The 17,833-nt window shown below is 36.2% G+C and overlaps 2 protein-coding genes across 2 annotated transcripts; one reads left to right on the top strand and one right to left on the bottom strand.

Annotated features, from left to right (window-relative positions):
- Positions 1-2,543: 2,543 nt before the first annotated feature.
- LOC136239848 (guanine nucleotide-binding protein G(q) subunit alpha-like) lies at positions 2,544-2,849 on the bottom strand. The gene has a single exon (XM_066030599.1). The coding sequence runs from the start codon at positions 2,847-2,849 to the stop codon at positions 2,544-2,546; it is 306 nt and encodes a 101-aa protein (XP_065886671.1).
- A 1,155-nt stretch (positions 2,850-4,004) lies between these two features.
- On the top strand, positions 4,005-12,525 carry LOC136240849 (uncharacterized). The gene is made up of 7 exons (XM_066031910.1): positions 4,005-4,467; positions 5,831-5,980; positions 6,508-6,586; positions 7,963-7,991; positions 8,144-8,299; positions 8,464-8,607; positions 12,208-12,525. The coding sequence occupies exons 1-7, from the start codon at positions 4,042-4,044 to the stop codon at positions 12,337-12,339; spliced, it is 1,116 nt and encodes a 371-aa protein (XP_065887982.1). The 5' UTR covers positions 4,005-4,041; the 3' UTR covers positions 12,340-12,525.
- The last annotated feature ends 5,308 nt before the right edge of the window (positions 12,526-17,833 follow it).

The following is a 17,833-nucleotide window of genomic DNA, read 5'->3' as shown; positions in this document are numbered from 1 at the left end:
ATATACAACCAACAAAATAAATAAAGATGTCAGGGTCAACTCTTTTAGTCAAAGAGCAATAAGCAGTGGAATCATCTACCCAAAGAAGTTGTGACAACACCAAGTTTATGTGTGTTCAAAGCAAAGTTAGACACATTGACAGGAACATTAAATTTGATCTGTAAAATTTTATTTGTTTTTGTATCATAGGATCAGGACTTTACAAGCCTATAAGTGCCTTATCCTGGTTTTACAGCCTTGTTCTTGATTCAACTTCCACTTGCACTGTGTGTCTGTGTCTGTGTGTCTAGTCAACATTATGCACAATCATTAAACTACTGTTTGTTTGTAGTTATAAAACATCGCCACACATGCATGCAGTAAAGTATTGTTTCCCAGACTTAATAGTGAACTGGAGAGATAAACAAGTTTAAATGGCACCTCATTCATGATGTGCATAAGATGCACCTAGCTACTTTTAAAATTTACATTTAACTATACAGACCTATTGCTTGATGCCGTATGAGTCAGTGTGACCAATGAATTGTGGCATAGGGATGGACAATCATTTGGTTACCGTGATAATCATGATTTTGTTTGCAATAATCAACATCGTCTAATTTTGATAAACTAGAAATCATATAATAATCAAACAAATAGAATAATCATTTTTTGTTATTTATTTGTATATTTTAGTGCTTTTGTTATAGTGGAAAGTGGACAGTAATCATGATAGATTAGTCATGACAATGGCTTGTGACAATAACCACTGATATAGCAATATCATGCACTGTGGTGTAAAAAATCAATCAACAAGTGTTGGAATTTAGCTGTTAGTAAGAATCATAGCAATATAAAGCACCTATGCACAGAGACGGTTGGAACATTTTAATACCTCCTTAAATTATTGCATGGCTTTCATGTTAGCAACTACAAGGCAAATTATTAAATGGTAGAGTCCATTATTGGGGTTCACAAATACTGGATTCTGTGTGTTTCATGTCCTTTGAAGGCAGCATGGCTTTGTAAAACTATATGCTTGAAATTAATAAATCACTGTTCCATCAGTGCCTTATAACCCCTTTCAGCCCCATTTACAGCTACATGTGCAGCACAGTCTTTACACAGAATACGCACTGATTCTATGCTACATCACAATTGTCTGTGCTTTATGACTTGTACTTTAATTCTTATTCTGTAATTAGTATAGGAAACTGAAGGCTAATATAGTGATGATATAGTGATCTCATGTAGAAGCTCCAAGTGTTTCTGTTGGACCATTTCCACTACCGTATAGCTGGAAAGTTTGGTATTAAAGTATGCTTGTGTTTATTTCCTGCGGAACCTGAAAGTCAATGATTTTGAAGAAGCCTGAGTGAACATCTGATCTATCACTTCTATGAGGAAAGCACCTTTTCATCTTATCTATTATACTCTTGTCAAAATTGTACTATAACATGTTGGGGTATCTTTAAAACTTCAGTAGTCTACAAATGAGTTGCTCTTCTTTATACGTATGTGTTAGGTGCTTTTGTATGGAGCTTCACTCAGTACGACAGTGTATAAGACCGGCCTTTGGCAAGTCTCTACAGTGTGGGATAGAGTCATAGAGAATAGTGATCTATGGTTTTGTGGAGTTTCTGTGCAGTGAAATTAAGGAAGAGGGCCCAGTTGAACAACTTGAACTCAAACAGACTATTGTAGGTATTCATGATTTCATAGCAAAGAAAAATTGTATATAATTGATGACATTGAGTATGATTGTCAGCAGTATACAATTGAAGAAGACATGTACATGCTAGATAATTATTAACTAGCAGAGTAAATTAAGCATTAATGCATATATCTATATATGTACAAACATTATAATTTTAATTACAATGCAAGTGGTCAGAACTAGACAAAAATAATTCAACAGGTGTTACATGCCCATTTGTGTTAAGATCTCTTGGTTGCAACCAGTTTTAACCATATTAGATATGTCTCTTGCATTGCTACTATTAATAGCACATAAGGTCTCATAGTGAACAAAGCCATCTCCTATTTGTCCTGTTGGGAACATCTCACATATGAATCTCATAGCGATTTGGCTGTCTTGTTTAGGGCCTTTGTAAGCTGGAAAATAATCAGTCAAGTGAGATTATCTGATTTTCTATTCAAAGATTTCGTACTTATTGAAAAGCAAGACAACCATTAGCTTATCACGTGTATGTATTACTAACTGATGGTTGAGAAATTCTTTAAACACCTTCCTGCTTCTTTCTAAACAATTCATATTCTGCCCACCAACGGGTGACCTCACAACCTTGTCATACTCGCTAACATCTACTAGATATAGAATGGAGGCTACTCCACAGAAACAAGAAGCCCATTTTGTCAGTCTCTCTGCACACTGCCCAGTCATACTAATCACATCAATTTTATGGATGCCATCTTGTGTATATGAATACTCCTCAACGTTTGTACCTTTTGTATGTACATGCACCCTTAACACATCTTCTACTGTCGGAATATAGTCATCGTCATAAACACGATCCAAACTTTCCAAGAAATATTTGGCAGAATTAATTAACTGCCGGGACATCAAACTCTCTCCTCCGACCATAACATTCATTATGGACACCAGAATCACTCCACAACTGTGATATCAAGCTGTACTCTTCACTGTCAATTGGAGTGTGTGTAGGAACATCTACTGTTTGCTTCCACACCTTCTCATTAGCAGGATTTTCATATTTGATTGAGAGTTGCTCCATTCCAAGCACTAACGACTGTATAGCCAATAAAAGACTTTGGTGTACTGCACTAACATATGTCTTCCTGTCTTCTTCTGAATATCCTTGTCCGGAGATAGCTCGAGTTTGTTTCATCAGAGTTGTTTTGCCTGATCCGCTGGTACCCAACACAGTAGCGGATTTAGGGGGGTTTCAAAGGTTTCCACGGAAACCCCCTTTGAAAAATGATTGCGTAACAATTAAATGTTTTAATTATCGCGGCGTGCGTCTCGATCGAGATACTCTAATAGAGCAGTCACAGTAGCTACTAAAGTAGTGTGTAGGAAGTTATTTAATATATTTTATGTACCATTACTAGGCTGTGACCTTTTTTTTTTTTTTTTTTTTTTTGGTCTCACCTTACCAAACCAGACGATGTAGTGCAAACTTTTGCGTATCTCATGTCAATATATATTTCCACCTTCTAAACTGGAAACCCCCTTTATAAATTCCTAGATCCGCCACTGCAACAGTAACACAACGAGTCTGTATTTCTTTTCTTCGTCTCGAGTCCTTTCCCCTTCTTTTAGTTGTCGAGTTATCAACCTGTCAACTCTCCTCTGTTCTCGCAACTGATCACTGCAACTTACACAGGCCATGGTAATTCAGGGGTAGATCCAGACTTATGGAAAGGGGGGGTCAAAAATGAACTGAGGCACTACATTGTCTCTGGTTTGATAAGGTGAGACCAAAAAAAAAAAGAAATAAAAGGTCACAGCCACCACCTCACCAACCACGCATTTATAGCTGATAAAGTACATAAAAATCCTTAAATAGCTCACTACACACTGTTCTAGTACTGTGACTGCTTTATTAGAGTGACTGCTCTATTAGAGTATCTCGATCTTGGTATACTAAAAATTTTTGGAGGGGGGGTCAAGAGCCCCCTTTGACCCCCCCCCCCCCCCCCGATAGTAATCACAGACTTACAGTGTATTATTATAAAATCGAAGCGGCAAAAGAGGGCTATATAGACTGAGGAAAAAAATCACTTCCTGCTGGGCACTATGTACTTGACTCATCAAGCTTAAGTGTAGCTAAAATGACGTCAGTTCCGTACAGAAAGCAGGAAACTTTACACTTCATATAATGGCCTTGACAAATCGAATGATATGAGTATGAATCCCTTGCGTCAAAATTTTCTGCGAGCCCACGACTTTCTGCCATAAAGCAGTGCCACCATATCCTGCCACACCCCTATAGTGTCACACGCGCGGGCGCCTACGTACATTTCGCGACTGTGACCTATCATCAAGAGTTAACTCTACTATTATTAACTCTTGCTATCATGGATAAAGCGACAACAGCCAGAAGGATATTTGAGGAATGTTACTACGATCTTGTTAACAGTGTTGATCTGGATGTACTCTATCCTGAGCTTAACCGTCAGTGCGCAAAGTTGGGTGTGCAGTTGACAGATCATTCAGTAAGGGGAGGAGTAACTTCGGCGAGAACTTCGGACGCTCAACCTCAGGATGTCACAAAAATGTTCGACACTGTTTCAAAAGAAAAGGATGAAGAGTTTGTAAAGTGGATTACAGCCATTGAAACTGCATTGTGCAACACTAGCACTCAAGCTTCTTGCCACGGTGCCATCGTTAATAAAATGGCTCAAATTCGAAGCAACCTAGCCACAGAACCTTCACAAGTAGTCGAGCAAGCCTTATCAGGTCACGAGATCAGAGAAGGAAGACGATCACAGTTATTTTTTGCGGTAAATTATTTGGGGCCTTTTAAAATAGATACTGAGTGGTTACTGAACCGAAAGTCGGTTCAATAAGCCGGACTTCAGTCCTATCGAACCGAAAGTCGGTTCAATAAGCCGGACTTCAGTCCTATCGAACCGAAAGTCGGTTCAATAAGCCGGACTTCAGTCCTATTGAACCGACAGTAAAGCTTAGACAAAAAAGCGAGTCACTAAACGAAAAAAACCCCACAAAACTCAGACAGGGCGAACCCTGGACTACTGGAACTGTAGGTAGTGTGCTAACCACATAGCGCTGCTAGCTACCCACTACCCCTACTTTCTAAGTTATAAATGCTACTCATGTACGGTAGTCTCACTATATATAGTAAGAAGAACGTAACCTAAAGGTGAATTTAAATCCAGTTAGGTTTGCATGTAAATAAGTATGCGATATCAATTAATCTTTTGGGTGCAGTACTTACAAGTACAAAGAAAACTTAGGAATATTAAGTTTGAGTAAACATGGATTATAGAAATAAAAAGTAACGAAACAAGGGAGGTTGCCTACACCTACATGCAGCTAGTCCATATACTTTTTTCCCTTATATCTTATATAGCTATATGAATAAATTAAAGTAGTGATTAATTGTGCACCAGAATGGCTGGTGACCTCCCTATATATATAGCTTTTTATTTCTATATGATTCCTTGATTTTAAAATTCCTAAATTTTTTCCTTGCACTTGTTTGTGTACTTTTTGTAACATCTGTGACTTTGAATCAGCTTACTGCATCAAATAATAGATCATAAAACCATTGTATTTTGTGTCTGAATGCATGCCTCAACTATTAATTACTGAAAGTGAAATTCTACTTCGTTTCAGCTATGTTTTGACCATGACACAGTGTTACAATGAAAGAACAGTACAAGAAACGCCTTAATCCAGTGACTATAGGGAAATAAATTGTCAGCTCAAAGAAGCCATTAAACCATTTGCAAGTAGAGAAAGAAATGGGACACAAAGGAGGACAAAGATACAGTAAGTCCATGATGCATGCATGTCTTGGGCCTAAGCGATGGCAAACAATGAAGTAATGAAGCCAGCCATGTTGAGTTATGCTTCAGTCAGGCAGTTAGCCACTCTCAGTAGAAAATGCAATTTTAAAAGTTAAAATTCTGTAGAAATTTGTTGAAAGTGTTTACTAGAGGCATTTGCCTATCCTATCCAATACTGCCAAACTGTTGTGAAGGAAAAGTAAGGCTGGTGATTTTTTGGACAGAAGAGCCCAAACCTTTGTGACCCTATATATGGTACTACTGTACTGTATGATATGCTATATACTGACTGTAGAATAAATTATTGTAGCGCTATTGTGTATTTTGTCTATAGCTTAGTACAGCTAAAATTGAAAGAGTACATGAAAGACATCATAAAGCTACAGAAATTAAGATAATTACACTTGGAGGATATGGTACTGGAAAGTCTTCTTTTATTCATCGGGTCAATGGACGAGGTTATACAGAAACCCCATCACCATCAGTATCTTTATTCTTTGAATATAACACTAGCTGTCTGCATGCATGTAAGCATAACCGACCGGATTTGTAAAAAGGTATCTGTTTCACACACAAAATTTGACCCATGCATTTGTGTAAAACTTCATAACTTTTTTATCATGCCATATATTTGCCTGAAATTTTCCATGAGTGTAGCTACAGTAGCTGGCTGCATTTGATGCTAAGAGCAAGTTAATCAGTTGTCTAGTGCATGTTACATCATTTTGTTTGCTGGTATGTAAAATGTGTGGAAAAGGTACCTTTTGCATATCCGGTCACAAATGAAGCTGCAATATTCAATAGCTGAATTATTAGGTGACTTTGTGGTGATTACTATAGAGAACTTGTGGGGTCTATTGTATTGTAGACTGCTTATACAGGTGCTCAAGTTGAGTAATTGATAGAATTGTAAATGTAGCAGCAAGAGTATTATGTTAGTAGCTATACCTCATTTTATAAATTAACTGTACAACAGACTGTGTGTGAATTCCTTAACTTAGCATTTTGTAGTTATATTGTGGCTTTCTTCCAATGCATAGCTACCTGTATAATGATACACAAATTTATGTTACTTTTCTGGATACAGCAGGTATGTATAACGTATGTACTGTCACTACTGTGTAGCCATATATGTAGCTATAGCCTCAAAGTTTTAAAGAACTTTTGGTGTACATAGTAAAGATTACACAGTTAGCGGTATATAGTGGTACCATAGATACTAAATACATAATGGATTGGAAACGCAATACATTTTACGGTTACGGGCTCGATACGGTCACGTGATTTATGGCAACGTTACCAAGTGTACGAACTGCAGTTGTTCTTAACACTGAGACTACTATTACAGGTTTTATAAAGCGTTAAATCATTGCTAAATGATTCAGCTATTTATTGGTTTGTGACTGAAGGTTAGTCGTTTCGTACAACCGAAGGTGTGAAGGAAGGAACGCGAAATTTGTGTTCAAAAACTACTGTGGGAGTTTTAGTGCATAGGGCGTATTACGTACGAAGTTTTAGAAGTGCTGAACAGTTTCGCCACATCGTAATGAATACAAAATAATTATTTTTAGCACTGTACAGCAGTTACTTTCCGTAAGCGAAGCGAAAGAATGGCTACATGACGGTAGTGGCTGTGGGGCGGGTTTTCCTGGCTTTGTGAAAACAAGTCTAGCGATACATGCTATACTAAAGAAAAGTTCATACCTTCGAGAGTGCTAAAAAAAAGGATGAAAGAATTAAAAAAGACACCTGTTTTCGAGAAAACTCTGGGCGAATTCGACAAAAATGTATTGTGCCTATTGAAAATGCTGCTGTGCCCCGTAAATGTCATCACGTGACCGTATCGAGCCCGTAACCGTAAAATGTATTGCGTTTCCAATCCATTATGTATTTAATATCTATGGTGGTACATAGGCATTGGAACAGACAATGCATATCCTAAAAAGTCCATGCTAAAATCTTTTGTAGTTTGTATGCATCATTACTTTTGTCACTAGCCTTGTAGAATTTATTGGCTCCTGTTTCATACATGAAATGTATTAAATTTTATCATGTAAACTGAATGTAGAGGGAGTTCTGAGTGGCTTCTTACTCACCTGTTAAATTCTCTGGAGATCAAGTCACCATCAATATCAACTCCCAGCTATATAGGCTTTCAATCTATTTGCAAGTCCCTAGAGGGATGGCTATTAATAGTAAATTAAAGTAGTCCTTACATTGGGGGCATGCTGATTATGAACTATTATGCACTCGAATATTAGTTACAGTATACTATAACATGTACATAGCTTTCCCTGAGTGATTTCAAACAACTCAAGCTGACTGAATGTGGATGTGGGCATGATTAACATGACGAACAGCAACATGTAGAGAAATATGGCAGTGACTGTAAACGATATTCATACAATATCCTGTTGTGATTTATGTATGTATATTATTTTTTATTATATGTTCTCATTCACACAGGACAAGAAAGATACAATACTATTACTAAGGTAAATGATTAACTGCATGTTGTACATGTCAGATTGTGTATATTATTTTGCAGTGCATTTACTACATACAAGTAGCTATGTAGCTTATATTTATAGTTGTACTATATGTGATTTTCTTACTTTGCAACAACCATGGAATATTTATGGAGCAGTACTACTATCGACAAGCAAATGGTGTTATGATCTTTGTCGATTTAAATGAAATATTTAATCAAGAAAACATGTGGAGCATAAATCAGGCAACTAATTATGTTGATGTGATGACAACCGCAATTGAGAAACCACCTTGTCTTTTGGTTGGGACAAAGGTATGTACGTATGATGCACGATAAAAAGTCAGAGTACTTGCATATGAAAATGTGCAGTACTCTATCAATGTTGGTAATACTCTTGTTTCTGTATAAGTTCACATATTTTATTCATTTATTAAAGTTGTGTAATGACGTATGTTATTTACATGACTTTTTTACAGTATGATTTGGTGAAAAACTTCACTGAACAAGCACGAAGTACTATAGACCATTTGGCAGAAAGATTATCTGGTGGAAATTGGGTATATACATCTGCAAAAGAAAATCTAAATATAGAAAAAGCTGTTCATATGATGATAGAACTGGTAAGAAATTATGGAAAGTGTTTGTCTACATGCATGATTAGAGCAGTCCATATTTGAAACAACACTGGGTATGGAATATTTTTTTGTTGAAATCTTATCAATAGGGCCACATATTGGACCAAAAATATATCTTCAATAATTTGGTGCATGCCCTTGTTACTGCAGTCTGTGTTTGGAGGTGGTCACTATAATCTTGTTAAGAGGTGGCTGGTTTCATTGTACTGTCTGTATACATGTAACACATGCTGTAATTTTTATACTAACTCCTTCTCATGCATCAAGACGTATGATGATGTGTCATGCAGCCAAGAAGCCAGTGCATGCACACTGTGGGTATATTGACAAGAAGAAAGAAATGCTTCTTTCACACATGCATAGTTCCATGTTTCCTTCTCGAAAGCACACAATTGTAGCATATTACAGCTGCCCTCCACGTTTAGCATCTCATACAAAATCACTATGTTTTCATGAAATATAAATTATTTTTTGTTTCTTTGTTTTTGGCTGTTGTCTTTTTGCACACTTTACAAAAACTGGTGTAAACACAAATGCATATATGCTTGAATTTGGTGTACATTAAGGATGTATTGAGTAGAGATGTACCGATAAGGATTTGTCAGTTGTACTGATGTCTGATCAATTTGTATCATAAAGAGCCCAATACCGACTATACCAATCCGATATTTTTATATTCTGTTAAGTGTGGATCAAATAATTGTGTATTCTGATGTGATTTTTTTAGTATGGAGAAAACATATGTGATGTTACTTTAGCTATAAAACCTAACTATACCTGGTTACCTATGGTGGCGTACATTAGACACCACAAAAATTTTAACGCATGCTCCCACAAAGACTTATCCCAGATTACCCCACATTCTGATGAGTTATCGAAATGGCTGGCACAGCAGACTATTTAATTTATCCTGTGATGTTATTTATTCTTAAAGTTGTGCAGATTCAACTGAAACCCCCTCTGAAAAAAATGTGCATGTCCCAAATTTATTTACGATTCGGGTGGGTAATAAAATCACCAAGAGTTATACTTACTTAGTGTATTATATTGGGACTTTCTACTGGCCAAACTCTTCATACAGTTGCCTTTGAAATTACTGAAAATGCCATTACGGTGTTTAAACATGTTAAGCACCTCTAAAAGTTTTGATGTGTACAACTGAGTGCTGGTTTGCTTCAAAACTTTCTGTGAAGGCCTGGAATGGTAAGATTCACTGTGAAAGAATGTTGTGCAATGATTTTTACTGATTCATTGCCAGCTAGTTTAAGTTATAGATCTATGTAGCTATATATGCTAAGCCTATAAGCGGCTCAGTAGGCCATGCACTGCATGATCTATTAAGACTGAGTTACATTCAGCCTAACAACCCCAGCTGGATTTTATACACTTCTCAGTCTGGGATCACAGTTATTGAAAGCTTCCTGAACCTGAAACCCCCCTAAAATTTCTAGATCTGCCACTGTTAAGTGTAACAGTTACTAGACCTGGCTAAGAATAACAGCAGTAATTAGTTGTGCACTCATATGGATTCTCATAAATAGCACACGCAATGCTTTACATTTGTTTGTAGTAAACATGCATTGTCAAGAAGGCATTTTAATGCTGCAATACTGTTACTCACACTTGCCATGCAAACTATCTGTAACAAGACTGGTTCTCAAAACATTTATGCTGATTATCAATATGGTATAGAAATTGCCATATTGGTAACTGATCCCTCACCGATCCCATTTTTGGTACATCTCTAGTATTGAGGTGAATTTGCATACCAAGTCTGGAAAACTTCTGACAAACAGTCACAGAGTTATGGATGATTATGGGAGTAGAATATGCATGTAGGTTAAACTGCTTATGGAAACAACTCGATAGTCAGCTTGTATTTTCATTTGGTGAACTTTTGTAGTTTAAAAGAAATCACACTGACAGGTAAGGATAAAACCAATGTAAAATTGTAGGGGATAAATATTCTAATAGAACAGTCACTGAATACCATAAAAGTGTGTCCAGAGGAACCTCCATACCAAACTGCCAAACCCTTTGTCTCTGTTGTCAGCTGCTTAGCTCTTTCTACTTTATGAATGAAAATTCTAGGTTGAATTCAAGCTCATAATGATCTACCAATGGAAAATATAGATTGTTATGTAGAAGCCCTGAGCACTCTATCAGAGTATTACAAAAATAAAACCAAATAAACTCTACAATACAATACTGTTGTAACTTCTGTCTTCCATAATCATCATTGTGCCTGAATATTAGAAAAAATATATCCCAAAACCAGTTTATGGCTAGGTTTGGAATTAACATTTGAAATACATACTCTGCCATGATGAGCATGCAAAAGCAGCTAAGTACTGCATTATTAAAATTGATCGGTATTGATATCATTATTGCAGCCATTTCTTGATGCCACCTTAATTTTTTCACCAGATAGCTGCACTCTATTTTTACAGCTTAACTGTTTTTCACTGAATACTCTTCTTATTGTGTTTGGAACCTGACAGGCTCACTATTGCAATGGAAAGAGAAATTTTTGAAATGCAAGGAAACGGTCAAGACTTCCTATATGTACATGTAAGCTGGAATAAAACCTTCCTTAGTGGCCAACTCTTAAAGTCCACCTTGTTACAAAGGAAACCTTTTTACAAACACTACATAATTAATGAGCCTATCTAGTATCAAGTAAATAAGGCACAAGCTTAGGAAATTCCATAAATAATTTAAAGCACTCAGAGCTTGACTTAGATGCTAATAAAGCACTCGGCTTTTGCCTTGTGCTAACTTCGCCTCCTGCTTTATTAGCATCTCAGTCACACGTCTCATGCTTTATTATCCATATATAGTACTCACTACTGTTTTCATCATAGGTATGCTCATATACAAAAACTTGGAGTGGATAATTAGTAGCATTTTTATTCTGTATTGATGCTTCCCTGATGAGTGATCATTGGTATGTAGTAAGAATTTTTATATAGGTGATATGAAGTTTTCTGCTCTACTTTTGAGGAGCATGTTATCCAGGTGCTGGATACTCTAATTGAACAGTGAATGCTCTAACAAAGCAGTCACATAACTTTACTGTTCAATTCTGCACCTGTGCTCTACTTCTTTTCTTCACAATACCAGCAATGATCCATTTCTAAACATCTTGAGGATTTATGTTTCCATCATCACCATCATACAAGATGCTATAAAATGCACATCACTCAAACCTGGTTATTGTACAATCCGGCAGTGCCCCAGAAAAAAATGTGAATTGGCTGACTTGGTTATAACCCCGATGACTTGACCTGCTTGAAATCTTGACACAGTCCTCATTTTTTAAATTTTATTCTGACCTAATGAAAGAAAAAAGGGGGCTGGCTACATGAGACTGATCTATATACATGTACCTTCTTAATTTGTATAGATAATGTAATAGCATTGAAACGGTGAAAAATTTCACATTAATGTAATGTACATATGTAGGTGCATGCAAATGTATGTATGCAGATACATACGGACATATACACATTTTGTATAAACAAGGCATGTACACTACTTATACTTCTTACCAGTGCTAGTACCAAAAATACTTTATTCATACAGATAATGAGGCAACAACTGCAAGAGCAAACAAATGGAATAAAGCTGCCAGCTGGAAACAATCATATCCTAGAGGATGTACTCCAACATAGAGAATCACCACACAGAGTTGATCATTCTAATTGCTCCTGTTAATATCTATTGTTGCTATTAGGTCCCAAAGTTGTGTATAATGAATTTCTCTGTAATCAGTATGCTTATTCCAAGTACTGACAATATAATTTCATATTTTGGTTATACACACTGCATAATTGTGATGTATGTGCATATAATACTATTGTACATAGCACCAGGCAATGTTCACACTTGCTATAAACAAAAGAATCATATATAGTTGTCTGTCTGCAATGACAAAACATTATGACAAGGATTATACAGATAATAACACAGATAGAACTTGTCACATGTACGCTACAGAAGTTTTGCTTTAGTTGCTCAAAACTAAAACCAACTTCAGTTTAAGCTTGCCATTTTGATTTAGTTAAACTTTAATTGAGGATTTAAAAGTAAATTTCAAAACCAGTACCTATAAATGTTTAATCAATGGCCTACCTAAAACTACAACTAAAATTCTTCAAGGCCTCGACTTAAACTGTAAGTAAAACTAATATTACTTGAGACTTGTACTGTAACCAAAACTATAAATATTTTAATATCTCTACTAGTTATACTAAACAAATGTTAAAATTGAGAACCTCTGTAATAAATGTATTTTAGTGTTGAAGTTCAAGAACTAAAACTATAACAAAAAGTAATTTCATTATATATATTAGTTATAACTATAAATAAAACTGCCTGAAAACTTTTTAGAATCTGTAACAAAAAAATTAAAAGTAATGACCACTACTGAAACTATGTAACTAAACCTAGAACAAATCTGCATGCACCTTTGCTAAAACTATAACTTACAATGTGCTGCTACCATAACTAAAATTTTAATTACCGTGCCTAAAACTAGCTTTTTTTGATTTGAAAGAAATCTCGCCTAGTGGCTACCTCTTAACTCATTTTAGTAGCAGGTCTCAGGAAGTGCTTTATGACCTCAATATAATAAGACCACCTAAGTTGTGACTTGCACCGTGCATTTATCCCATAGGTGGCCCTATTAAATGAGCTAAGTGCAGAAAATCAGACTGATATTAAATTTAATATCTTAGTACCCAATTAGATAGGTCTTTTATAATGTGCTGTTACACAGCTCATTATTTCAATGTGTTGCTTGTACATCATACACTACAGTCAGTATAGTACTATATCTATATTAGGGATTACGGTGGGTTGTACTTTCTCACAAAAATTTACCAGGACCAGCCTAACAATACCTTCATGTCACCTTGACAGTATTGAAAAGTGTCTTCAGGGCAATGCCCTCAATCAGTTGCCACAGATTTTTTTATTCAGTGGAACTTCTACTGACTGACTGACTGACTGACTGACTGACTGACTGACTGACTGACTGACTGACTGACTGACTGACTGACTGACTGACTGACTGACTGACTGACTGACTGACTGACTGACTGACTGACTGACTGGCTGACTGTCTTCAGACAAACAATTTAATAACAGCTAAGGCTATAATTTATATGAGTTTTTAGCTGTTAGATGTTGTTTCAGCCCAACAAGTGCCTTTTGGCATATCATCAACATACACAATATGGACTTACCTTTGTCCTTTGTGTCTGATTTCTTTTTGCTGACAGTGCAAGGGTCAACTTGTGGTAGCACATCATGGCTTCCCTGTAGCTAGCTATGTGCTGACTATCAGATTTATATGGAAATTGTCTGACTTTTTGTAATATTGACTGCAGAGATGTTTCTCATGCTGTTTTTTATTTGTAATGCTGTGTAACAGGCTGAAAATGAAGTGTAATATACATGGCTACTTCATTTTTTAATAATTGATGGTTGGGGTGCACATTCAGACACAAAATAAGTTTTAGTATGATGCCATTCTCTTTTGATGCAGTAAGTGTGGGTTCACCAGTTATAAAACTCTAAAGGTCAGTAAACAAACAGGCATATTTTGGCTGCTCTGAAGACACTTTTGGGCTTGATTCTACTTAACCAATACTGCCAAGTCACCATGAAGGTATTGCAAGGCAGGTTTCTGGTCAACATGTTTTTGTGAGAAAGTGCAAACCCTACATTACAGTACTACCATACTGAATGATCTACAGAGTTCACATAAGGTGTAGAGTACGTGGATACCAGCTCTTATCTGGACCTTTTACAGTCAATATGCTCCTAGCATGGAATGATTAGATAACTAAATAGAACTAATCTTTTGTATAAGGCTTTCACAGTGAAGTAAAAAAGTTCTTTAATTGTGTTATGCATTCTTTAGTATTGCTCAAGGAATTTCCTTGGCCATATACAGTTCCTCATATATTGATTCCTAAGCTAAAAAGTATCCTGTTCTCCTTATAAATATGCAGTGAATCTCTATAGCATTGGCAATTCTGCCGTGATTCCTAAAGGAAGCTGTCTAACCCTACTGTCTGTGCAATGTGAACTGAAGCCTTGCTAGTACAATCACGTGTCTAGAGTTTGGATGGCTACCTTCATTTATATAAAGCAACTTAGCAGATGAACAGTACAAACTTGAAAAGTTGTGCTGATTGTGGTTACTGCATCTCAGGTACAGTGTAAAGCTGCAGCAAATTTTTAGGAAATAGCATTGTATGTATATATGTTAGTATGTAAGTACATGTACATAATGTATGATATGTGTGTACAATGATCAAGTAGGTGTGTGCATGGCAAACCCAGTAACCTTTTACAGAGATACATTGCTACATTAATATACTACTAACTATTTGTTATGTAGATGTACAGTCCTCTCTGATACTATAATGGATGAAGACGATGGTCACATGTACAGCAATGCTACAACTGGTAAGAAGAATGTATAGAAATATATATATATATATATATATATATATATATATCTAATCCAAAACAGCCAAGTGGGTGCGGCCCCAAAAAGTCATGGTGAAAAAAGATGTGAAATCCAAGTTAGCGGCCAAAAAAATGGCTGTGATGGTAGGTAAATGGCAAAAATTTTAATAACAACAATTCAGGTGGATTTGTACTGCCTCCTCCAAGTTTAGGAGGAGGCATTGAGTTCCATGAAATGAACGAGTCTGACACACACGCACACACACACACACACACACACACACACACACACACACACACACACACACACACACACACACACACACACACACACACACACACACATCAAGATTCTCAGTAAAGAGTTGCATAGCCAAGAAAGTAAAAAGCACATGCCTCAAATAAATAAGTGTGAGCCACTACTGCAAGTTATTTGTATGTAGCAACAGTTTGTTATCCTCATGCAGTGCAATTCATGTAATGTTTGTATTTTCAGCTCACAAACACAAAACAAGTTTTCAACTTGATATCAGACATAAATGATACTTGTATCCATACTAAGTCACTCACTAATATAAGGCAAAATAGTGCTCACAAAGTAAGGTGATTCTTTTTTGTTGTGTGTGTGTCCAGCTGGTTATCCATCATTACTTTTCTTCATCCATTCAAAGTTATTGTTTATGGATCAATTTGCAACTTCACGAAAAATCAGCCAAAATGCCTGGTACCACTGATACTAGTATCATACATCAATATTCATAGTAATAAGTTGATAGTGACAGGATGGAGCGAGAATTAGAGAACATAATCATATGGTTTGATAATACAGATTCAGGAGCCAAATTAGTGATACATTACATAATAAGGAATGCAACAAGACTGAATAACACTAGTCAATGACAAACGTCTAATGTTAAAACCTTGTTTATTGCAATAACATTCATTCTCGGCCTCTCCAGATTCGGTTGCCAGTTACTTTTCATAGATGCGTTCTTCTTTTATAGCCAAACTGTTTTTGCATAGTTATATGTTTAGCTATATATTTTTCAAAACACACGACTACTCTACATACGTATAATAGCTACATATACCTGTGCCCTTTTAAACTAGTAAATGTTCGCCTTGCAGTATAAACTGATGCAATTCAGTATTCCCCTGCTGTGAGTCTGTACATGTAACAGTTAATTGTGGTATTCATTCACTACATTACTATGTCTTCCATACAGTTGGGTACAGGAGACAACTTATGGTTGAAGACAATGCAACTAGTGACCATACAGTAGTTAGCAAACTTGACTGTCTGTTTGGACCACAAGTGGTTAATGTGATTATGAGAAAACCTGGTAAGATGATATTATAGTTGAACTATTATGATGTCACCTTCATCTTTAACAGAGTTTTCACTTCTGACCAGATGGTACAATTTTTTGTATCAGAGTTTAATACCCAACTGCAAACTGACCATCAGAGTCATAAAACAATGTATAGATGTTTCCAATGATGTGGAGAACTACATTCTAGAAGGAAACAGTCCAAGAGTTAGATGTCGAAGACTTCTCAACTTTCTTTTGGTTCAACTAGATAGCAAAAGAAACAATTTCAATTTCTGCCACTTGTTCAACAAGATATCAGTATTGAGTGATCTGCCACATGAGCTGTCTGAAGGTATGACATTGTGCTTGCAAACAGTATCAAAGCATAGTTTCACATTTAACATTTTGTGATATGATGCCAATGATAGTTAAAAGCACTGGCAGAATATTTTGACACCTTGTAGAGGCACCGCCATCTCACCTGTAAGAACATTTTAAGAGAGGCAATATAAAGTAGTTACATCAAGTACAACCATAGTGTGATGCATTTGTGTGCAAGTATGTAGTACAGTAGCTATGTGTAGTTTGCATGTTCTCGTCTTGAGTAGGATGTGTACATGCGTGCATGCGTGTGTGTGTGTGTGTGTGTGTGTGTGTGTGCGTGTGTGTGTGTGTGTGTGTGTGTGTGTGTGTGTGTGTGTGTGTGTGTGTGTGTGTGTGTGTGTGTGTGTAGCGAAATGAATATACATAGTACATATGCACATGAATTCCATTTGCATGATTTGTGATCTCCTTTACAGTGAGTGGTAAACCATCAGTCAGTTACCTCAAGATGGAAATTGCAATATGACCATTAAAGTCTGCACTGTATATTCTTTAGTACACAAGTACACAGGAATTTTCAACTAGAGTAGGGACCATAGAAAAACACGAAGAAATAAGATGAACTTTGAAGGTATAATATATGGCTGGACAGATTCAGCTCAAATTTGGAATAGAAGATACCCCACCCCTAGGGAGTTTTCAGAACAAAATTGGATGATTTCTGTTGAGAAACTATAGAGCTATGGATGCATAAAAATGGCATTTTCTTGTTTCCTGGAAAATGCACACTTGTTTGATGCATGCCCCACCAGCTGTACTTGGCTGCATGACACATTATTTTGTCCCTTGAGATTGTGACAGTCACAAAATATTGTGCTATGGTTTGTATGAAACAAGCGCTCTTAAAACTTCAGTTTCAATCTGTAGATAGCTGAATAATAGACTGATATTGCCTAATGATTAGCTGTAAATGAGGCTGCAAAGATTGCAATAATAAGGTGTTAACATATCACAGACAAATGTAATAAATTATATAATGAAGTTATATAGTAAGAATTTATAGATGCATGTATTTCATATGTACCAACCTA

The sequence above is a fragment of the Dysidea avara genome, chromosome 12 (assembly GCF_963678975.1).
Source record: "Dysidea avara chromosome 12, odDysAvar1.4, whole genome shotgun sequence".
Classification (NCBI taxonomy): Eukaryota; Metazoa; Porifera; class Demospongiae; order Dictyoceratida; family Dysideidae; genus Dysidea; species Dysidea avara.
The sequence above is the reverse complement of the archived record's forward strand: the minus strand, read 5'-3'. Positions and strand labels throughout refer to the sequence as shown.

What these genes read in the sequence shown, in the direction of transcription:
- LOC136239848 (XM_066030599.1), bottom strand. Translation starts at nt 2,849, where the DNA reads ATGAAACAAACTCGAGCTATCTCCGGACAAGGATATTCAGAAGAAGAC.
- LOC136240849 (XM_066031910.1), top strand. Translation starts at nt 4,042, where the DNA reads ATGGATAAAGCGACAACAGCCAGAAGGATATTTGAGGAATGTTACTAC. An exon ending in CAGAAACCCCATCACCATCA is followed by an intron (nt 5,981 to 6,507) that starts GTATCTTTATTC and finishes AGCATTTTGTAG; the next exon opens with TTATATTGTGGCTTTCTTCC. An exon ending in GTCTTTTGGTTGGGACAAAG is followed by an intron (nt 8,300 to 8,463) that starts GTATGTACGTAT and finishes ACTTTTTTACAG; the next exon opens with TATGATTTGGTGAAAAACTT.